The sequence below is a fragment of the Neodiprion virginianus genome, chromosome 5 (assembly GCF_021901495.1).
Source record: "Neodiprion virginianus isolate iyNeoVirg1 chromosome 5, iyNeoVirg1.1, whole genome shotgun sequence".
Lineage (NCBI taxonomy): Eukaryota > Metazoa > Arthropoda > Insecta > Hymenoptera > Diprionidae > Neodiprion > Neodiprion virginianus.
In genome coordinates, this window is record NC_060881.1 from 1,779,997 (window position 1) to 1,803,807 (window position 23,811).

The window sequence follows — 23,811 nt, forward strand, 5'->3', positions numbered from 1 at the left end:
CATACTAAAAAGAGCAAGTTCCTTTGTGTGTTATGAAAAATTGCTCGAATCTGCTGCATTGTAATCAAATGTTGATTCCTAACAATACGATTTGTTTGAATTTCGGAAATATAGCGTGCACAATTTAATAATTACTTCGAACCCAGTAGAAATATGAAGTTCAACTTAATAAAAAAAATTATGGATACATCATAACGTGGTTGTCGCTATTGTAAATAGTTGACATATTTAATTTCTGCTGTCATGAGTTTAAATTGAATAGAATATTTGAACAAAATGACTTTTCACTGATTATAATGTTCAAAGACTTCTTCAAATTTCGGAAAAAAATTTATGATTTTTAGTTCAGCAGTCAATCGAAGTTTATGAATGGAAGAAAAATAGTTTATTGTAATATAATTTTTGTATTAATAATTATGGAATTATAGCATTCTACTTTTTTTCCTCGAAATAATCATGTGTATAAAAATAGCATTTCACAAAACTTTAAAGCACGATAGGTTCAATTTGTTTCTGGATATTGGAAAATTTATCACTGCCTCTAATCAAGGCTAAATGTCAATAAAATGTTATGGAATAAACTGTTGATGTATTATAATTAACGTATTGATTATTTAGCATATACCTCTCTCCGTAAATGCCCAAAATTTCCGCAACCAGTTACCGTTTCTCGCGTCGATGGTAAAAAGTTACTTATAAACACATGAATAAATGAATAGAGAATGGATACAAGACGCTAATCGCCATTCCTCACATATCGATGATGCAGCGGGCTAATTAAATATCATAATCAACAATATAAAGATCTATTTATGCATAATTACCACATGTCTCGAACATGGGTTTCGGTGATGATTTGTTTTAAATAGATCATACATTATCTCGATATCTCTGCCTGCATGAGAGAGCAAAATACAATAAATATCCTGATAAAAAAAAAAAATAATAAAAATTTCAAACACTTAGGTAATTAATTATTGTAAAACCTCTACCAATTCGTTGAAATCCGTGATGAACCAGGGAGCATGAGTCTTCACATCTTCCCTAATTACATTGCCCCCATACCCTGTCATGGAAGTAATAATTGACTGCTGTAGAAAAGTACTGATATTCCACTGATTTTTAGTGTAATTAAAATGCTAAAAACTGGTCATTTCTTAGTTATCTCATGTGTTAATTTAACAAAGGTAAGCAAATTTCACTCACCAATCATTGTATCTGCTGGAGGACAGGCTTCCAAATCCGTAGCTCCGTCTCCGATGTGAACAATTGTTTTCAATCCTTCATGTTCCTTTAGTTCTTTGATCACATCGCGTTTTCCACCAGATCTAGAGGTAGGCTGAGTTTCATCAAACCCAGCATATTCACCTGAGATGATAAGTAGGAAAATTGAGGATAAATTTTAACAGCAATTTGAAACCCCAAATACCGCATAAACAATTAATCTTTCAATTTGAATGTAAAATTCGTGAATCAAAACAAACCTGTCAAATAAAATTTCAGCCTGTTAGCAAAGACATTTTCTGGTGGAATATTCAGTTGCGCAGCAACAGGCAAGATCAATGATCGAAAACCGCCCGATATAAGAAATACTTGTTTCTTTTGAGACTGTAACGTTTCTACCAGAGTCCTGTAATTCGAGTCGCTCAATTGTTGTTGGAAAACTTTAAGGAATGAGGAAAGATGCTTATTTCTTAAATTTCAGAGCGCTGCCTGCACTGATTGAGAATATAAAATAAGAATTAGACGTAATGCATCACAGTTTTAAATTCTCAGAAAGTTCAGAAATCTCAGGCTGTATTCAACTCTGTATAAAATACGAAATTTCGATTCAAACTGCAGAAAGTACAAAACTCACTTGATGCCAGGTGAAAGTCGGATAGGATGAGTACGTAAAAATTCTTTGACTTGATCGGCACTGGGTTGAAGAATGGAGAGTCGAACGCTGAGTGATGTTCGAAAGTCCATGTTTCCTTGCATTGCTCGTTTCGTTCTGTAACGATAAGAAAACAAAAAATGAATTTAGAAAGTAGACAGAAAATTGAAATAGAGCAGGTAACAACAAGTTTTAATAAAGAACAACTCGTACAGCTGAGTAACGTCGTCTCCCTTTCCGCAAAACTTGGCAAGCTCGTCTATTCCTTCGTCTTGTATAACCGTGGAGTCTACATCGAAGGCTACAGCGTCAGCAGTCCTCAGGATTGCTTTTATCTCGTCCAAATTAGCCATTCTGTAAAGAGAGCAGAAAGACTTTCACAATTAAACTTTGGATGCTAAAATCGTAACGGTTGTATAAATATGCTAGCTAGTAAAGGCGTCAAGTCTCCCGGACAGTGATGTAAACTCTGAACTCGTCGGTCAAAGCTCGATCGATTACCATAATAACCAGGTACCTTATCTTATTGGAACAAAGAACGATGATTAAAGTAAACGGGAAAGGTACTTAATTGAACTAACTTTGGTAAAACTTTTGATCAAAGTGATTACATTTATTTATTTCTCTATTTTTATCAAGTTCGCCATACGAGACATTGAAAAGTTTCAATCTAATCGGTATTACCTTATTACCCTCGTGTTCACTTATATAATTCTGGAAAACAATCCAGAAGTTTTGGATCAACAAATAACGTCAACAAATCAGCGCTCAAATGCTGCGCAGACGATAGGCGAATAGTTTTTAGTTGAACCGCGGCTCACCGGCTCCTTGCCTACTTAATAATTATCAAATTATCAATCGGCGTGTCTATTGGTCCGCTGCCTAATTTCCGAGAGTAAAAGCATTCGTGTGAACGAGCTGCATACGAAAATATCGATGCATTCATGCCTAACATCATCCTAAATTTATTATTGGGCTATAAGATAATGAATTTTTGTACCTACTAGCCGTTGTGATAGGTGGGAGTTGACCGTATAAATATAAAAAAATGTATACCACAGCTTCGTTACTACTTCAAACGGCGTTTCCGACTTCGATCATACGATTTTACTAAGACCGTGCTTTTGGTAAATGAATGACGCGACAAATGAACGGACGGAACGTCCTTGAAATTCGTTGAGAGAAAAAAAAAAAAGAATGCCGAGATGTAGGCGACTCGGTCAATGCTTATTATACAAGTTGTAACTCCGACAGTAAAGAAGTTTTGCTGCGAATGAAAACAGAATCAGCAAAAAAAAATTTGAAAAAATGACGATAATTTACACTGACCTTCGTATGAATGACATATTTCGTGACAGTGTAGTGATTTTGGATTCATTTGAATGAAAAAATAGTACCACATTGCTGAACCTTGTCTTTATTCTAATCATTTTGCACACTGATTCTGCGAGATAAGCACGTCTTTAATTATTGTCGTACTTCCGTTATCAGCTACGGTTTTCGTGTCATTCTGCTAATTTTTGAGCATTGGAAAAACCATCTGATTTTCGTTTTCGTATTTAATTTATTATATGTTGTATTGAAAAAAGAATTCACCTATCGTAATGATTTACTTGAAAAGTTATTGAGTGCAAGATAAAAAAAAAATCAATTTTGTGCATTTTCGAATTCCAAAGTACTTCCAAATGTGACTGTGAAAAAAAAAAAAAAAAAATGCAGGGTCATTTCACAAGAAAGAAGAATCTTCACCTTATCGAGGCAGATTTTTGTTGTTTAATTAAGAAATTGAGACAGACCTTAATGAGAGATTTCTGCATTGCCAACAATAAGTTTTGGCCGTTAATAAAGACTCCGTATCAAGCTTTTGGTAGGGAATCCGGAGTTACCGACAGAGCCCGGCAACACGAAACCTCGCCGTAATTCGCGGGAACCGTCGGTTATTCGAATCGATATTATTTTCTGCAAGGTTGTGAATGAAAAGGGGGGAAATAAAGCTCAGCAGGGGGCTTTCGATCGAACTCAGTAGATAACGATCCACCTCGCTGTCCGGCCGAACAGATAGCCGACGCGATACCGAGGAGGTGTACGATAAAACGGTGCAGACTGAGTGAGGTGCGCGACGTCTGAGAGAGTAGAAAAGCGATAAAATGCGCAAGGGATCGTCGGGATCTACCGTGGCGGGAAGGAACAAAAGCTCATTCAATACGTGGATAACCGTCTGCGTTTAGTCGGGTGCGAGCATCGTGAAGTGTTAGATGAGCGATATGGTCATCCGCCTAACCGCTTCGGGTCGAAAACGAGAAGCCCCTGGAGTGCTGGATTAGGGATGTCTTCGGAGTGCCGTTGAGACGCATCAGAAAAGAGTTACAGCATCATCGGTATCACCGGCAGTCTGAGTTGTCCGAGCATTGATAACCGATATCTTCAGCAGCGTCGTGAATGAGATAAAAGAGAAGGAAAGGGAAAAAAACCGTAACCGCAATTTCGGGCATCAAGCTGCGAATTACAGGTGAAAAACTACACGAACGATATGCGGAAAGTCGCTGCAAGGAGTTTGGCTACCCTCGTCCTTCTGGTCGCCAGGATCATCGACGGTGATCAGACCTCCCTTTCGAACTCAACGTGTCCGGCAAGTCTGGCCCTTCCGATACTGAACGTCGACGAAATTGTGGATTTCAAAAACGGTTCGATTTCATACGAAGGCCGCGTTTACCCGGCGGGTTATCACCGTTGGGACGATTCGCGCAATCTCACCCTGGGCTGCGTCTGCGAATTGCCGGGGTTCAAGTGCGTGCGGAAATGTTGTCCCGGTTCTCAAGTGCTGAACTCGTCGACCTCCCAATGCTCCCTTCAGGCCCCTGACCGAGCGGCCCGATTTCCGGTCCCGGCGTTGGAACTCCCCGAGAAAAATCTCGATGAGGAAATCAGGAACGTCACGAGATTAGACCAGGTCTTCTACCTCGTGGAGTCCGGCTTCCTGTGCCAGGGATCAAAGTACATGCTCGATCCCACGAACTACCCAGAGGATGAGTTCGTCCTTGATTCCAAGGGCGCTCTTGTCACGCAGGCTGCCGTTCTCGAGCCTGAAAGGTACTGTCTCGACTGGCTCGACGACCTCGAGACCATCCGCGTGATCGTTTGCTACGTCGAGGAGGCTCAGGAGGAGCCCGTCAAGATCGAGATCAAGTTGTACCCCGTGGGGATGATCGTTTCCTTGCCCTTTCTGCTCGCCACCTTCCTCGTCTACGCCATTATCCCCGAACTACGGAACGTCTACGGAATGACCCTGATGTGCTACGTCGCTAGTCTCCTCGTCGCCTACACGATGCTGGCCGTTGTTCAGCTCATCACGTTCGACGACTTGACGTGCATTGTACTCGGTGAGCAAAGACTTCGTTCCTTGAAATCAATCACTTTGCCGAATTAAGCAGGAGGACACCATTTGCTCGGAAATCGAATGAACCGTTCCAATCAACCAAGGCCTTGATTTTTATACCGATTTCTTCACCTGGTCCTGGCATTTTAGATTATTTACAGTGTGCTTTTCAGCAAATTACGAACCTTACAGGCGATTTTCAGTGATCTATGGATTGGATAGAGGCGCAGGAAATCATACACGGAGATAATAAAAAAACAGACTTTACTCAAAACTGCAGTAAAAAAGGACGGGTCAGGTTTTTTGGCAAAATATACTTTGCAAAGTGCAAAATTTATTTTAGAAACAGTGAAAATCACTGTGCGCGGACTAAAATCTCCTACATTTATAATTTAAAAAAATATGTGTCCCTCTTTTCCCAAGGTTTCGAGTAAGGTGTGCTCTTTTTCTTTTCTCCGTGTCCTAGAAATTACCCAAAATGATTTTAAATCAGTAGATATCACGCGACTAACCGTAAATCAACGTAGGCACGCGATAAATGGAAATGAATCAGACATACGCCAATGATTTGAAACCATTAGGCGCTTACCATAAGGTTTGCAACGATGTCCATGATTTCCAACGCGTGCCACGCTGTTTCTTCAACGCTATCATTGCGACATCCTTGAGCGAATGAGTACTCGTGTACACACCACACTCTGAGCAAATACTTCAAGTGTAAATCTGCCGGATTCGTTTCCTCTGGTAACTGATTCTATTTGAAAGTATTACGAAGAGAAGAGTTGAATTCTGCAGGAAAGAGCCTTAAGCAAAATCTCATTTATTACATGCATACAAAAAGTAACTAGAATTTCCATATAATTAAAATGAAATTGTTTTCGATGAAACTGCGGTACATGTGTGATGGTTTACATACATTGTACTTAGAGAACCGGAAGCTGGATGATTATGTCAGTTCTGAGAAGCTCTATTCTGACGTCCATAGACGAGTTAAACAAAACCCGTTCATGTGTATACATAAGATATAATAACCATGTACGAAAATGAAAAAGCTATGCCACACAATGTTTTTATACATAGTATACATACTTGTACTACCGACGATGAGGAATTTAAAAATAGAAACCCCAATTCGTACTAAAATATCCGTATGATTTGATACGTTTTGTCTGATGTTTGATAGAAGCAACGCTAAACTCGGCCACGTTTTTTTCTAAAATGTTTCCTAACTGAGATGAAAATTCTACAACTATTATTACCCGGACTTTATACTTATAAAGTTGAAATATTTCCCGGTAGTTACGATGAACGGAAGACGTAATCCGTGTGAAGAAAAATAATCACACGTATGTATCAGGGGGGATAAAAAAAATTATAAAAATCTGGTTTCCGTTGGATATAATTATGATGCGGTTTGTATATATGAATACCAACATAGCGTACGTAAAATATATATATACAAAACATGTATACAATATAACACAGTTACGTTCTGGATCAACAAATTTGCCGAATTAAATCGCCGCAATTAAGATGCCCGCGTATATGCGTACATAAATGTTGGACAACTTTTGCGATATATGTGTATCGTCAGATTGTTGTCGCTATTTAAAAATGTGTCACTGTGCATTTTTCCCGTACCAACGTCATTGTAGAAAAATTTACGAGAAATCTTTGAGACTTGAAGAATCCATTAGATTTACATTCTTACAAGTCCAACAAATCTCTCGTCATACGTACACGTAATGCTAATGAGACTGAAACAAGTGTCTGAATCTTATCTTGAAAAAATTCTTATGCACCTAATTAGATGTATGAAAGTCTAATAGGTTTCTTGTAAAATTTATCTAATAACGTTGGTGGAGGAAAAGTGCAGTGACAGATTTCATATATATGCACTTTTCCTCCACCAACGTTATTAGATAAATTTTACAAGAAACCTATTAGCCTTTCATATATATATATATATATATATCCATATATTAGGGTGGTCCTTATTTAGGGTGTTGAAGAATTTTTTACAACCCGCCTTACAAATCAATTTCAAACGATGCAAAAACAGTTGCCCAATTTTTTCATATTTGTACCTCAACTCTAAGATGGTTCGCTTTGTCATCGAAGTTTCTTAGGGAAGTGATTACATGGGAAAAACTTTTTTTTTTCAGCATATATTTTATTGTAAGAGTAATAATGTTCCAAAAAAATCTGTAAACGCGAGGTTTTAGTGGCCATTAGTGCTACTATCTCAAAAAAAAAAAACCCATCATCGTACCAGGCGATCTAGACGAATTGCACTTCTTCAAAGTCTGTTTTTTTTTTTTTGCTCAGAGGTAAAAATCTGAACAAATTAGGCAACTGTTTTTGAATTATTTAAAGTTAATTTGGGGGCGTCAGATGGTAAAGATTCGTCAACACCATAAATAAGGACCACCCTAGTATATGATATATACATACACATATATATTTATTTATAAACTAATGTGATGAATAAAATCTGGCAATTTTTTGACCGATTTATCGATCTATAAAAATATCACAGGATCGTCGGGGATATTTTACAATATCGGAAAATCATTCATCTCTTACGCTCGTGTGACGGTATCAAATTCTCTAACCTCACGATAGATAAGTATAAAATTGCAATCACTGTAACGCAACATCAACGATACAAAAATACTTGTACCTAGTTGTACAAAATTTTACGAGACAAATAGTTACCGGGTCCGTGTAAATTCCCGTGAAAAAACCAAGTCGTGGAGCGTCGATAAGAATGACTAAAGATTTCGGTATCAGTTACAACGATGCGATAAAGTTACCGATCCGAGTGCGATCGCATCAGTCTCTTCGCGTCAAAGTGGCAGGAGGCAAGAGGTTTGCGGCTTGCGGTTTAGACGGTCAATAAACAAAATGAATAAAAACGCGGATCCACCAGCTGATCGTCATCGTCGCAGTAGAAAAACGCGTGGGCGGGTCTGCGCCGAACGCGTCCGCATTACTCAACGAAAAATAGTGTGAGAATGCAAGTTTGTAGTGGTGATCAAACGCGCTCCGAATATATTGCATATACATATAATATATATATATATACATTACACACAAACGCACATTTCGCTACGTAGGAAAATTCCCCGGTCAGGTGAGGTTGGTAAGCAGGGAAGGGAGCTGGCCCAGGGACAACGAACGGGGGCTCGTTTATCCAGTGTGTAAATCCTCAGTCCGATCCGCGTGAGTGTCGAGCGAGCATCATGCGGCGGTTGCTCTTCGCGTGTTTCATGCTCTCGTGGGCCCGAATCGGGGCCCGAAGCGCGTGGACGACCGCGAAAGACGAGAGTGATTGCGCGGCCTCGGGAAACTGCGTGTTGTTCTGCTGCCCTCCGGGCCTCTACAAGCATGGATCGAGATGCATGGACGAGCCGGAAAATCCGGCCCCGTATCTCGAGCTGCCCCCGGTATTTGGGCCGGATTTAAAGCCGCTCGAGAACGCGAGCGGCGTAGAGTTTTCGGTCATGTACAAAATGCCCTGCTCGTCGACCGGCAGTTATGCCCTTAGTCCGGAGGAGGAGGCCCTCGACGAGTTCTACCTCATGGCCAATGGGTCCGTTAGCAGGCCCCGATACCCCGAGGGATTGAAGGTCCTCAACTTCGGCCAGTTCTGCTTCGCTTCGTTGCTCCAGGGTAACCAGTCACGAACCGTTGTTGCCGCCTGCTTCGAGACCACCCAAGAGAAGCGCAATGTGCCGGCGATATTTGCCATAGCCATGCTTCTCTCCACGCCATTTCTCATCGCCACTTTCTTCGTCTACACTGTTCTGCCGGAGTTCGATAACATCCATGGACTCACCCTTAGGGCCTACATCGCAGCCCTCTTCCTGGCATATTTGGGACTCGTTGTTGTCCAGCTCGGCGATCAGACTGTAGTGAAGATCAGCGTCCTTTGCACTACTCTTGGTAACCGATTTCTTGTGTAATTTATGACGTGTGTCTACTCGTTTTAGACGCGGAGACGCCGCGGTTTTTGAAAACAGTCCCTTCCTTGCGGAAGGGTTGCTGTGTCGAATTTTTTATAAGACGTGGATTGAAGCAAGGGTACCAGTTGTCAACCTTGTTCCAATTATTGACAATTTTTGCTTGGGAAATCAAAGTTGCAAGCTCTAACGATCTCTAGCAATTGGTATTAGTCACAGAGAAATTCCCAACTTGTGTGGTCAGTTTATAGTTTCGAAAGATAAAAGGGTCGATAATTGGGTCTGAACGAGTGAATAACTGGTGACGCTTACCTTAATATCGGTTTGTTACTGGGTTTCGAAATGTAGAAAAGCGGCGTGGAAAAAAGTCGATAAGTGTATAGAAACGTCAAAGTATCGAAAGCCGATAAGAAGCAGGATCTTCGATTCGATATTCAACGTGAAATGGATTTTCGCGTATTCGAAAACTAGATATTACGACCCTTTCATCATATTTCCTTCCGCCTCAAGAGCTCTCATCTCCGCACTGTCACCGAATCCACCACAATTTCTTCGAAACGTTTACAAATTTTTAGCACATTTTCGTCGTTCTTTCATTCAAACCGCCTCTGAAGCTGGTTCATATAAAGCGAGTATGCAATCGCGTCGGACGTTACAAATTCCAAAACCCAACACATCCGGACTCTGCAAAATTTTTTTCCCTCTCACAGCGGACGATCTTCATTGGTTACGAAAATTCCTCTGTATAATGATCGAGAGAAAGAACTCGCGGGGATCGCACGATTTTGTGTAATCCGTCTAAAAATAGTTTTGGAATGCTCGATATATCGTATTTATTTATTCGGATCCTCCCTTCGTAAACTTCTATACGGAAGCTCGGAGATTCTGTGAAGCTGATTTCTCGGTCGCAAGGTTCCACTGTCCATGAACTTCTGTTCACGTCTAACTGCAATCCAGGACAATCGATTCGGAGTTAATTTAAACACCGTGACGATGTTGAAACGACGTTTCTTCGTAAAATGCAAAAAAGATGTTTCTTCAAAACTGTATTGTGGTTTGTTTTTTGTTTTTTAGTTTTTTTTTTTTCTTTTTTTTATATACACCAAGACCGCGCGATAGAATCTATTCACACGAATTTATTACCGGCAGTTGGATTCTCACGGACGAAGCTACCAAGGTATCTAGTCCGAAGCTCTTGGCGATCTATTTTCTCATCTCGTTGATCAATGGCAAACCGAACGAATGAATATTATAGTATCAGTGGTCGACGTTTCTGTTATATTACGATAATTACCATCGAGTTCGGACATTTTCTGCACCGAAATGATTTCATGCATTCGATGAAAATTACTGGTTCAATATCGTAGATCGTAGATCTCTCGTTAGATTACGATACATACGTCAATTTCTATATTTACGCACGTGTATCGGACGTCGATGATTAGATTGTAACGCGTATCTAACCGCTGCTGTCCATCGTCGGGTTTATATAATCTCAAATCGAAATTAGTACATACACAACTGTTAACGGGTGAGGAAACGGCGTATATAATAATCCAAACCTATAAGCTGTCTCAAAAGAAACGAAAAAAAAAAAAATAAACTTGTTGAATCCGAGATATAATAATTTACACGATACGCGAGTCACCTTAGACCTTGAATTTCGTACGTAAACGTTGTTACATTATAGTACAGAAAAATATTGGCAAAGTTTGTTAATATTCGATAAATATTATGCAAATTTCAAAAATCGTTCCGAAGTGAAAGGCACGACAAAAACGGACCATTGAATTCTTTTGACGGAAATGTTTCCTTGTTCGTTCGCTCATCGATCAGCTTGGCATTTAACGATATTTTCTAGATACCTCCTGGTACACATGCCTACGATGTGAAAGCGTCAAACGAGATGTCGTCAAACGCCTTTCAATTACACGCTTTATTACACCCGTACTTCGGTTTGTACCTGCATATATATGCTATAATAAAAGGTGTCCGCGTTTCCTCGTCGCGGATAATACGTCGGGTTAAACGAACTTGCGCAAGAGTTCCGCCTGTTCAACGACCTCGACGTTTGTTTAAAAAATAGAAACGAAAAATAAAAGGAATGTTCCGCATTATTTGTCTCGTGGAATTATAAAACGATTTCAAATATCATACGCGTCATCGGCTATCAACGTTTTCCGAACGGAATAGAGAGTGAAATTCTTTTCTTTGTCGTTATGAAAGCAAGACTTTTGGTAGTGATCGATTTTTTATGTAATTTGTATGAGAAATAAAGAAGCAGACGAAGATAAGTCGAACGGAATTAAGTGTTCGAACCACGTTCCGGGAATACCTGGAGATCGATTTGCATACATGGAAGGAGAGACTTTAAATTCCGCAAGCATAATTTAACATCGGTATAATTGGTATTTCAGGAAAGTGAACAGAAATTCCCGTTAATATCGGTTACGTTTGTTTCTCTTTTCACTTCGGGAAAACCTCGATTTCGATCCCACATTAAGATGTAACGGGACGTAGATTCCCAAGACAAAAGTGAATCTCGGTGAGAAAAAATAAAACTCATTCATAACCGAGTCGATAAGATAATTCATTTTGAATAATAATAATGCCGAACAGTTGTTAATACACCGTTTAAACAAAAATTTGTGTAACAAATCTCTAGTGAAATTGTTTTTATTTCATATAAAACGAATTCATTGATTTTTCTGAATATCTATGAATTTTTTTGGAATATTCGGCGATTTTGAATAATACAGTTTTCCAAAATTTTCCATGCCTCTAAAACTTCTCCAGTGTAATTGTATAACCATTGACGAAAACTTGTCCAAAAATTCGGTACTTTGAATCCATTTTTCAAAATTTTCAAACTTCTCGGAAACGGGTTTTCAATTCATGAAAAATTTCCAAAAAAAAATTCATACTTATTCAGAAAAATCAATGAATTCATTCTGTATGAGATAAAAAAAAATTCCACTAGATATTTACTACACAAATATTTGTTTAAACAATTTATTAACAACTTTTTGGCATTATTATTATTCAAAAAGAATCATCTTGTCGGATTTTCGTGTCATCGCGAAGTGTTCGATATTCTCACCGAGACTCACTTTTGGTCGCGAATATTTTTCGACTTCATTCCTTACCATCGAACCTAGGAGCGAGATTTCTCCAATAATTTTTATTTTTTTATCCGCTGCCCGCAGAGTTAAAACACCGACAACCGAGTGAAACATTATGAATGATTAATCAAGGTACATCGGATGACTGCGTTTCTACAATCTGCGGATCAGACATGTTCGTGACAGTGTTTCACCGCAAGGCAAAACAATGTTTCTCAAGATATGATACATAACAGATATTATACACAGGATGTTAATCAAAAACGTACGCAAACACACTGTCGACACAAAAACATACCGTGGAAGATAGGAATTATGCAGGGACGTAATTATACCGCAAATATGCATCTGGGATCGCCTAGCGGACTTCCTTCTGCGTTCTCTCTCGATCTCCGTATCGCGAAAGATGCAGTTAACAACGGTCGCTGCTCTGCAAATGAAACTGCATATTACGCACGTATTGATGACAAGTTGTAGGTATAGATTGAAATTATTTGCGGCACAATCTCATTTTATTTTCAGTCGAAAATATTTCGTTGAGAACAAAAGAAACATGCCAGTAACCGCACTCGTCAAATATCTCGGAAATTGCAACACGCAAATTGACGGAGGAAATAAAAAATATTCATTTTTACCGCAGTACGTTCACACTTTATTTTTTTTTTTTTTTTATCCTGGATAATTTTTCCTCCAAGTACAAAAAAATTTTATAACCAAAAAAATTGCGCTTTCGAAGAATACTTAGAGTAATATTACTTATGAAAATTAAAAATAGAAAGTAATATATATGTACGGGATTACCGGTTTATTATTAAAATTTCAGTCATAAATGTCATCGTCAATTTCGTCTTTGGCATTCAAATCTTCCGTCCGAATAATCAATGCTGAATTCATGCAATTGCTTCCATCGCACACACCATAAATTTCAATGCAGTACAGCCCATTTTTTCTACAACCAAAACCTGGGCCACGCTCTTTTTTGGCAGTTGCAAACAATTATTGTGATGAAATTCTCTAATGTTAAATATTGAATCATGATTGAATTGATATTACTTGTACCTTGTGGCACTTTTGATACAAGGAAGCCGTGTGGCTCTCGGAATAAGACTGGCTTGATAGCAGATCAGCTATCGAGCTCAACCCGATCCCCCTGAAACGCTTTCAAGGTCGTAAACCCGAATGGGAATTCAATGTGCTCTACACTACAGGCCCATAGTATAGGGCCTATACTCATTTTGAAAAAGAATTAACGATGATACGGTACTGGGAATACCTCACGCACGCTTTTAATGCGATTAAACGAGTAATGGAGTTATTCAAATAAATAAAAAAATAAAAATCAGGTTTTCTCAAGTGGTGAACTTTCATTCTAATTCGATTGCGGAGGGATTGCAAAAATTTTCATGGAAATCCATTATTACGTGTTTTATATTTGACTTCACGTATGTGAATTGATCGTAAGAACAATGATCGACAAGGAAAATCAATTAGTTTTATTTCATTGCTCGTTACCTCCCATTACATCCGTTGGGAAATAATGTATATTACCTCCCTAAGGAGATAATTAATTCCAAGCTTGGAACGAGCAATTTTTTATCCAATTTACATGCGAGAAAAAAGGCCTACTTTATTCGCGTGTTAAAAAACGCATGTTTTTTCATGATAGACGATAGGATAACTCGTTAGTGGATTTTTCTTTTTGCTATCTTTATCTTTTTTATACCGTTTAACATTTTTCTCTCTCTTTTTGTATACAGAGATGTACCTAACTTGTGGAATTATATTTTTCCTTTCTTTTTATGCTATTACAAATTTATTGCAAAATATGTGTCAGTGATCGCGCAGCTAGCTCCAGGTACTTTAGGAAACCTGTTTTACTTACTCTCTTGTCAACTCAGTGCAGATGCCTAGAGACTGCCATGCCGTTGTGATTTCATGAGTCAGTAATCACCGTCCAATTTAATCAGATTTAGTCACCAACATCACTTCGGAAACTTAAAATAGAATTGTGACTTGTTCGGGTCTCCAGTGGGAGTCATCGTAATCCATAAAAGAAGAAGAAGACGAAACAAAAAAATGATGAGCTCGAATAGTGTACCTATCACCTTTCCAAAGAGCTAACCACTGTCACGTATATCACAAGTGATAATGTCTTCAGTGCGAATAACAACTCGTTGCGGTTGATTTCAGTATCAACATGACGACTCGCGAATGAATGAAGCATGCCCTACGCAGCCTTGACACATTGTTCATTGGGAAATACAGGTCTGCGCTCTGCGGTAAGGACGAGGCTCGCGCCGCGGAACACATCGTAACATCGAAGCTCCCAACACGCCCCATTCCCTCTCGGGATTTCCATGTAACGCGTACTAATACGCTAAAGCGGAGGTTGTAAACCCACTCGCCAGTTAACCAGACAAGCGACTCTGAAGCAGTTGGCGGGCGATCACCTCTCTCAAGTGCAGTGACATATTTGCGCGGATTCTCTTAAAGTGCTCGAAGAACCAGACGAACGAGGAACATCCGCGGCCATGCGTTTCCTCGGCCTGGTCATCGTCGTCCTTGGTGTATCCTGGACCAGGGTAGAGTGTCAGGCCTGTTCCAGAGCCTTGTCCGTTCCATTGACGAACGCTTCGAGGATGGAGAACGGATCCGTGATATTCGACGGGCGGGTCTTTCCGCAGGAAACAGTCTGGAGTGACGGTGAGGTGACTTTCGGATGTCCGTGCGAGGCGTTCCCACCCTGCATAAGAACCTGCTGCAGCCCCGGTGAATGGATGAACGGATCGACGTGCATTCGGCCGACGAATGAGACGGTGAACCCCGTCCGACCACTGGACAAGTACTTGGTGCCGGAAATAAGGTCGATGAACGAGCTGAGCGACGTCTTCTACACTATACCCAACATCATATGCCCCAGTGAAGACAAGTACGCCTTGGACCCCGACGAGTTCCCTGATCAGGACATGTACACCCTGCATGCCGATGGCGTCATGACCACCGCGGACTCGCAGGTTCTTTCACCGGATAAATACTGCATCGGATTGACGATGGAGGATCAGAGTATCCTCGTCGCCGTTTGTCACAATAGCGCACCGATAGAGCCACCTAAAGTCGGCTGGCCGATCGGGATGATCGTCTCCATACCCTTCTTAGTCGTCACTGGAGCCGTTTACGCAATTCTCCCCGAGCTCAGGAACATCTATGGAAAGACCCTGATGTGCTACGTGGCGTGTCTGACCAGTGCCTACGCTTTTCTGACAGTGGTGCAGCTCGGTCCCACGGATGACATGGAGCTCTGGCTCTGCCAAACATTGGGTAATCCTCAAACAATGTTTTTACGATTAGTTTTCTTCCGTTAACTTGGTCGTCTCTGGTTGCAATAGTAGCGATAATTCAGAGAGCTAGATTCACGCCGTTTCATTACTATCGCCCGAGCCAACGGAAACTGATGGCTTATCGTGGTCAGAGCAACTCCAGCTGGACTGGAAGACGAGTCGGTAAATGGCACACTGCTACCTCACAATACGTAGTTTCTGGAAAATATAAGGTGATCAAGGCTAGAAAATTCTCGACTCGAGTCGTCGTTATATATCTGATGCTAATGACCTTGTTCAACATCATGTCAAACGTATAATGAAATGCGAAAAGCATAACACACACGCTTGGCCTGAGTCCACCATACCGTCTGACCGTAAATTAAACTAATATCTATACGTTCCCCCCATTGAACTTGAATTTTATTCTTAGCCGCTCGTGTATTACAATTGCCAGCCATTTTGTATACACGATCAGTATTTTTCTCGGTTAAATTCTCGGGCTGAATTCATTTCGGCACTAAGAATTTTTACACGTATATATAACAAAATCGTGCAAAGAATTTAATCAGGGTAAACGTTGGCGGTTCTGAAACGCAGTTGTCATTCGGGTATCATCATACATTAGGTCTGTGTAAAGGACGCAGAAAGGCCAGCGCGTAAATTACAACCAGAAATGGAATTTTCGTTAGGCTAATTGATTAGGCGCCAACTCCTAGATCGATAATATTCCCTCGTGGTTCTTAAGAGCACATACCGCGATGCCAACAGTTGGAAAAACACACTCAACACTTTTATCACCAATTATGCATCAGTCATCGACGAATTGACAGGGCCAGAAATTGCCTCTGCACATGTTCCGCTTTTATTCATTACACTTTTTATCCGACTAGCCCGGTGCGAGCCGTTGATCTAAAAGTCCTTAACATTTTGTAGATCCATTAGCGGTTTCGATATACCCCCCGCGTTTTTTTAACCAAGATTTATGCTCCACATGGGCAATTTTGCTCTCCCACGTGACACTCTACCATCGGCAATCCCTCAGTCGAAAAAATATAACGCACGATGGGCGTTATTGACGATAATATAACTCTCGTATTCGGAGTGATCGATCGCGATGGGAATTTTATTGGAAGAATATACGAGTAACATTTTAACGTACGATCGGATAAACATCAGGTCAGAAAAGTATATGCGATTCTCACGAGCCACGATCTACCGCGTCGTTAATTGAAAGCCCATAAAATCTGACAGTATTTTCAGAAAGCTGCCGGTCTTTCCACCTTCGGTAAATCGCTTCTGGCTATGAAACATGACACTCAGCTAATGTGATCTTTGTACTCATCCAGTAATGACAGTATGACTCGCAACGGAACCGTAAAATAAAAACATTCCAGTGAATCAGATGAGTATTGTCACTCTCCTAGTAATGGTATTCGCATCGCAGTGTCATGTCGGAGACCTTGTCAGCCTTCAACGCATTTCCGATTTGAACAGGTCGTTAACCAATGTTTGAGATCCGGCCTGGCGATTTGAAGAGACAAGAATTTCTTCGCAAACATCCTGCAGCTTCCACAGGAGCGTGAAGTGGAGGCATACGTTACAGTATTTGAGAAAAAAAAATGGCTACAGAGTGTTCCGTCGAGATAAAAGTCTGTGATAAAACTTATCGCTGGACTCTCCGCAATAGTCTCCATTAGTTTGCGGTTTCCGTAATACAAGAGCGAATGAGTCGCTTATATAAAGATGTATCTTCTTACGTAGTTCTGGGATTTCAGTGGGTAAATAATTAACAATATCACGTGGGTTGAAACTGTGCTGGCCGTAATCAATTGAAAAAAACGTTCACGATTGAGGTAATCAGCGCAGAAGTACTTCGCGTGGTTTCTCTCCCGTTCTGTTCTAACCCAACCGCCAATTTCCCCGGACAAACCGCGATCGCACCGCATCCGTTCAAACCTGCAGACGACATAAGAATAATTAATTTATAAACATGTCATGGCCTCGGTGTTGAAGCCGATATTTCATTAATTTGGACCTAACAGGATCCTCTAAACGACTGCCGACGAACTTCTTCGTAATCTCGACAAGTGGAATTGGATTTTTTCGTCAGAATTGAAGTTTGTAAGAGAATAAAAATCCGTAGCATATTCGCGGGTTACGAGAGATTATAATGGAGTCCACATACCCTGGGTGACTTTATGCCGTGCATTCATCGTTCTTGGGCCTCAATATCCACACTTTTGGGGTAGTAAAAGAGCCGGAACATTTTTTTCAGAGCCAACTTTCCTTCCTTCAGTGTCACATTGGATGTTGGTGAAGCCTTCCTTCACTTATCCGTGGTCACGTCGTCATTCGTGGGTTGAGATTCCGAGAAATTACAGCTCTCTCATGCGAAATGAAACCTCTTTGTGGCGGTTAACCGTTAGAAACACTTCACGTTCATCACACAATCATACTCGTCGAACTTCTCGTTTATATTATACCCTATCTATACATACAAGGTCTAGATTTGCGGTGAGTGTATGACTAAAGGGGGACATGATTTGCAGTCACCTCACTGGAATCAGAATTAGTTTGCCATCATACGTCGTCGAAGATGGCTGACTTCGAAGTTGTCTTGCTGGTGCTTAGTGCCCTGTCTCTTATCGTTCCTGAACCACTTTTTGCCGACGACGTGCATCGCCAATGTCCAATCAATGCGCGCATCAATCTAACCGGCATTGAACCGGATGTACTAGGGTTAGTGAGAAAATCCAATCACGTTTTCCCACCCGCATCAATATGGCATCAAGATGGTAACATCTTCGGTTGCATCTGCCATATCAAGCCGTGCTTGCCAATCTGTTGTCCACTGGGAATGAGCACCGTCGAAGGGAGCTGCGTGAAGAGCAACGCTTCGATGACGACAAATTTCACTCTGGGCTACATTCCCGATGATCAGATAAGTCCTGTTGAGCTGACCGAGGAGAACTTTCATATGCTCGTTTCGGATCCTTGCAATGGTGGCGATGCCTACATTCTGGAACCCGAAGAAAGCGACGAAGATATTTTTTACCTTATGAGGAACGGCTCGATTCATCTTCCGTTCAATAACGTCAGCAGGATAATTACGTTCGACGATTACTGTCTCAACTTCGATTACGGCTCTTCCACTTTCATGCCAAAAATGTGCTACGAGCCCATGCCTGAGGTGCTGATAATGCGCCCTCTCTTCAACAGTGGAATAATGATCATCTCTGTTCCATTCTTCATCGCCACCTTCCTCGCTTACACCATACTACCGGAAACGATGACCATCCACGGACTTTCGATTGCTACGTATGTGGCCTGTCTAACTGTCGCGTACGTTACAGTATCGCTGAACAACATCATCGGCCCGACGTCTGATTCATTGTGCCAATTCTCATGTAATGTAACATCTTTCAGTTGATATTATTATTAATATTTACAACTGTTTTCTCTACTTATCGTACTACACTTATCGTTCCCTTTGCTTCCAACGTCATCGTCGATAATCCTATGCGCATTTGACCGTTTTCTCCAGATGGAATTCATTTTTTCGCCTCGCTTAATTTGATCGAATATCTGTAATAAGGGCGTTAGGTAATAACTCACAAGTGAACGAATTCATCGTTCAGCGAAATGTAAGATGAAGCGAGACCAATTAATCAGGGGCCTATTCAATAAGCTGATCAGTTTATCAAAAGGAAGGAAGAGACAATTGTTGTAGAAATTGAGACCGTCGTGTATAGCTCGGGTAAAAACGTTTCAAAAGTGGTTCCCTCTACAGGAGATTGACGTATCGCGTATGAGGACAAAACGAAGTCGGTAAAAAATACGTTACTCATTTTTTTCGGTGTTTTAATCGGTAGTGTATATCCTTGTGGTAGTTTCGTACTCCTTCTTGATCGACGTGAATTACCATTATTAGGAAACGCAAATAAAGAATATAAATTTTACCTTCTCGAAAACGGCTCCATCCAAAGTGGAACTTACATTTGGGATGTAAACCAATACTTTTTCAACCTTGATGCAAACTCGTCGAAATACCTGCCGAGAATTTGATTCGACCATCAAGATTCCGGGGACTAGACAAGTCCGAATGTCTCAATCATCGGGTCGGCGACATCCTTGCCGTTCCTCTTCGTTACATCTTTGGTACATCAAATATTACCGGAACTCCGGACCTTCCATGGACTGACACTGATGATGTACGTCGAGTGTCTTCTTCCCCTTCGGATTCCTGGTTCTGACGAATATCGTGGCAGCCTTTCCACAATCTTACTGCCTTGCTGGATGTAACCCAACAGTTTCGTGTTCAAAAATCGTTTATTCACGGTGTCCAGTGATCCTGGAAATATCCTTGAATTTTACTTGTCCTTTAAAAGTCCTGGAAACTATACTTGAATTTGTGACGGATTTTTCGACGTACACCATGTTGTTGTATCAACAAATATTCATCGCCGATTCGGTGTCAATCATGTTAAGCTAATCTATTTTTTATAACAGATGGTATAAATAACACGACTTTTCCCTCTGTTTCGATATTTCCCGATCGAGGTAACCGCGCCTTTCGTCATTGTGCGTGTTCCTTGATTGAAGTGAAAAACATTTCCACGTCTCATATTACAAACGTGCGATGTTTAGTGTATAATATTATTTACAAATGAAGTTGGCGATTCAAATTCTTCGACACACTCGTATAAATTGTCAATAATTCTACAGCAATACCGGTAATAATAATAATAATAATACTAATATATATCCATCTTGGAAACCGGTTTTAAGCCGGATAACTTGAGGTTTTGACTTCCGGTGTAGGCTTGTTATTGAACCGCACAAAAGCAAAGATTACTAACGACGGTGACGCGTCGCTGTTGCAGAGAGTTTTCTTCTCATCTCGTTTCTTCGACAAGAGTTTATTCATTTGTTTATTTTTTCAAACTCATACACGAATCGATGATTAATAAACATGTATTTAATTATGTTACAGCGTTTGTCATCCACTTCTCGTTCCTCGCAAGTTTCTTCTGGCTGAACGTTATGTGCGTCGATATCTGGTGGACGTTTGCGTAAGTTTTCAATATTTCCTTTATGTATGTATAAACTATCACGGCATATTTTTCTACGTTAATATTCGCGTACGATTCTTCCATGTTTTTATAAGCTAGCTTTAAAAAGAAACGGCTTTGACCAATCGAGACGAAAAATTGTTTGGAAAATCACAATACAAGTTTTGCAAACCGAAATCGTGTTAAATTGTCGTTAGATTTTTTATTTAGTTTTGGCAAAGAGCCATACGCTTCCAAGAACTTGACATTAACTTCTCCATACGCCTTTCCATGTCTCTCTCTCTCTCTCTCTCTCTCTCTCTCTCTCTCTCTCTCTCTCTCTCTCTCTCTCTCTCTCTCTCTCTCTCTCTCTTTGTCTATTTGGCAAGGCGTAGCAGGAATGTTGAGGATGAAAATGGAGGGGGAGTCACGATTAGATATCGGCTTGGATTATTTTGCCATATGTTCAGCTAATAAGCCAGAAAGTGTTTCGCGTAGAAATGAAATAAAAAAAGAACCAATTAAAAAATACAAGATCATCAACAATAATATCGTCTGTAGAAAAGCGTAATCAGGCAGAAATTGCGCAATATGCGGGTATGATATTTAATTTTTATCCTTTTTCCTCGCACTATAAATAAGAAATATAAAATCAAAATGCCTACTAATCATGACCGATGTCGACAGAGTTTCACGCCTTGTTGTCATACAGGAAAATTTCCGCGGAAAGAGGAAAATGAAAACGTGAAAATCATATATTGATTAATATCTTGCCTTGTGGTTTCACCGTGGTTAATATTTTCTAACTAAGCATTGTCCGTATGATTCTTAACTAGTTATTTCGAAATTCTTTTCATTCGACTTTCTGCCACATTTCGTTATATGTAAAGTAATATTCGTCAATGCCTTCTTTAACTTTCCGGCTACTTTGTTTTCCGTCCGTGATAAAAATGCTGGTCTCGATTCTGTAAGAATTATGTGACAGTGACTCCCATTCACTAATTCGAGAATTTCCCCACGGTGAAAATTTCTACTACGACGAATTTTTACAGAAATTGAAACATTTCGTATTATTTCGTGCAAAATCTGATTTCAAATTCGTAATCAGCGACCCCAAAAGACCCGTTGACAGAGTTTTTTCTCCGGATTCGATCAAATTTAAAATTTTTGTCCGCCAAATTGGATCCGCTATTTTAAATTTACAAAATCGGATGTTAGATTCGTAATCAGCGAATCGGAAAGCTTAAAATTTATGTAAAAAATTCTCACGTGTAGAGGAACAACTTTCTCGGAAATGAATTGTTCCTTCGATTTTCACGATATTTTTGCAATCAATTTGTTTCCAACAACAACAATTTACATTATATCGCAACAATTACTCTCGAGTATTGAAAACCTATCAGTACACTATCAGAAAGAGTAAAAAACCGGAGAGAAATATCTTTTCAAAGTTCTCTAAATATACAAAAAACGGATATAAAACAGGTGGCAAGAATACTTTATACCACTATAATTCAAAGGGTTAATCGGGAATATTGATACGGGAGTTTGCTCGTGTTAATTGAGGGTCAATAAAGCTAGACGATTAGTTCAGTTTTATTTATTGCCCGTATGTCCGCGGGGTATGGCTATTAGATAAGTAAAACGCCCCGTGGCGTGTCGATGATTAAACGACGCATCGCGTGCAATTCGAGTCAATTAATTGACCCGACGAAAGGCCTTTAACGATTTATCAATACTCCCTGATTCCAAACGGCAATAACTTTACGTCACGTATAATTGTCGTTCAGATTTTCCAGGACAATTTTCACTCACGAAAGTTCAAAGTTTGCGACTTAAAAGCCGCAGTTTTGAGTCACATTCGTTTATGAATCACTTAGCTGACTCGAAATCGCTTTGACCGACTTCGTATCGACTTGAAACGTATTCGACCGACTTCTAGCGGCCTTTTTTCACGCAGCAAATATTCGACCTGGAATTTTCCCAACGATATAAAGTCCTCCCGATATTTCCGAGAGTTTCAAGCAAGGCCAAGTTTAGATCCACGAACCGTGAAAGGTACACCGAGAGAGATTTTTAATCGAAAAATATAGTTCTAGGTAGAAAATAAAAATTAGTTTTCTAGCCGTTACCATTCTTTCTCATTACGATCGTTGTTGCTAGATTTTCTTGTAACTGTTGTGAAAATTTAATGCTCGTGTAACGATAAATTAACGTTAAAGCCTTGTTTGACTAAAAAAGTAGAGTAAACCTCGGAAACTGATTTCGCGTTGCGATAACCAAAAAAGGATCGACGATAGCGCAAAATCGTTACGCGTACCTCGTTTTTCCTAATTCCAACAATACTCAAACACTTTTTTTTAACGATACCTGTTTTACCGAATTTTTCCAGTTACTGTAACAAATGAAATCTTTATCAATGTCCCGGATTTTCATAAATTTCCATAACACATGGTTCCAGGGATTTTTCCTGCGGGCAAGAAAATCCAGATCTCCTCCAAAAGCTACGCTGCATTTTAATTTATTTACAAAATTTCGATTCTTTGACACAGTAATCGATCATCTAACCAACCGTTTGAAACGGTACGATAAATTTCACCATCAAACGCGAAACGCGTCCGGCTTTTACACCGTCGAATATCACCGCAGCGTAAAAGATGGATAATTTATTAATATTCGGTTCGAGAATAAACGAAATTTATCCCCCCGCGCATCATTAACACTTGTCTAGCCAGTCATGGGATGTGTGTCTATATTTAATTTAAAGTAAATCTATAATTATACGATGAAAGCGGATACGGCGCAAAAGCTGCCAGTAACTCAAACAACTCGGTTTCTCTTTTTTCCAAATCTTTTTCCTCTATTCTTTGTTCGCGTATATCGTCCAGTAGTCCCGGACTGACGGCTTCATCGTTTCAATTTGAACAATCATCAATTCAACGCAACCTCTTTCATCGAGTATATATTTCGCAGACACTTACATGATTGTAACATCGTCTCTTTTTTTTTTTTTGTGCTAATATTTCCATAAATACGTATACACGATTCTCTTTCGTCAAAATGGGTCAGTTGAGTGTGTGTGTGTTTTTTTTCTCTCTCTT

The 23,811-nt window shown here is 40.0% G+C and overlaps 2 protein-coding genes across 9 annotated transcripts in view; one reads left to right on the forward strand and one right to left on the reverse strand.

Moving 5' to 3' along the window:
- Window positions 1–792: 792 nt before the first annotated feature.
- LOC124305474 (phosphoserine phosphatase) lies at window positions 793–13,190 on the reverse strand. 5 transcript variants are annotated; one of them, XM_046764976.1, is made up of 7 exons: window positions 13,141–13,190; window positions 12,638–12,769; window positions 2,090–2,230; window positions 1,859–1,993; window positions 1,485–1,630; window positions 1,207–1,368; window positions 793–1,066 (listed from the first exon to the last, which is right to left on the reverse strand). In XM_046764976.1, the coding sequence occupies exons 1-7, from the start codon at window positions 13,173–13,175 to the stop codon at window positions 975–977; spliced, it is 843 nt and encodes a 280-aa protein (XP_046620932.1). In that variant the 5' UTR covers window positions 13,176–13,190; the 3' UTR covers window positions 793–974. The 5 variants fall into 5 exon arrangements, with proteins under 5 accessions (XP_046620932.1, XP_046620933.1, XP_046620936.1 ...); XM_046764977.1 differs by lacking the exons at window positions 12,638–12,769; window positions 13,141–13,190 and adding an exon at window positions 3,206–3,237; XM_046764980.1 differs by lacking the exons at window positions 12,638–12,769; window positions 13,141–13,190 and adding an exon at window positions 2,881–3,041.
- Window positions 3,722–23,811, forward strand: part of LOC124305470 (G-protein coupled receptor Mth2-like) — a 32,457-nt gene continuing 12,367 nt past the window's right edge. The window contains exons 1-2 of one of the 4 annotated variants that reach the window (XM_046764968.1): window positions 3,722–5,256; window positions 20,653–20,731. In XM_046764968.1, coding sequence (XP_046620924.1) covers window positions 4,407–5,256; window positions 20,653–20,731 — 929 coding nt within the window. In that variant the 5' untranslated portion in view covers window positions 3,722–4,406. Of the gene's footprint in view, window positions 5,257–8,428; window positions 9,201–14,537; window positions 15,658–18,251; window positions 19,067–20,652; window positions 20,732–23,811 lie in introns of those variants that run through there. The other 3 variants (XM_046764971.1, XM_046764970.1, XM_046764969.1) reach the window with 3 other exon arrangements.

What these genes read in the sequence shown, in the direction of transcription:
- LOC124305474 (XM_046764976.1), bottom strand. Translation starts at nt 13,175, where the DNA reads ATGACATTTATGACTGAAATTTTAATAATAAACCG. An exon ending in GAAATTTTAATAATAAACCG is followed by an intron (nt 12,770 to 13,140) that starts GTAATCCCGTAC and finishes TTTCATTTGCAG; the next exon opens with AGCAGCGACCGTTGTTAACT. An exon ending in GGAGACGACGTTACTCAGCT is followed by an intron (nt 1,994 to 2,089) that starts GTACGAGTTGTT and finishes TTATCGTTACAG; the next exon opens with AACGAAACGAGCAATGCAAG.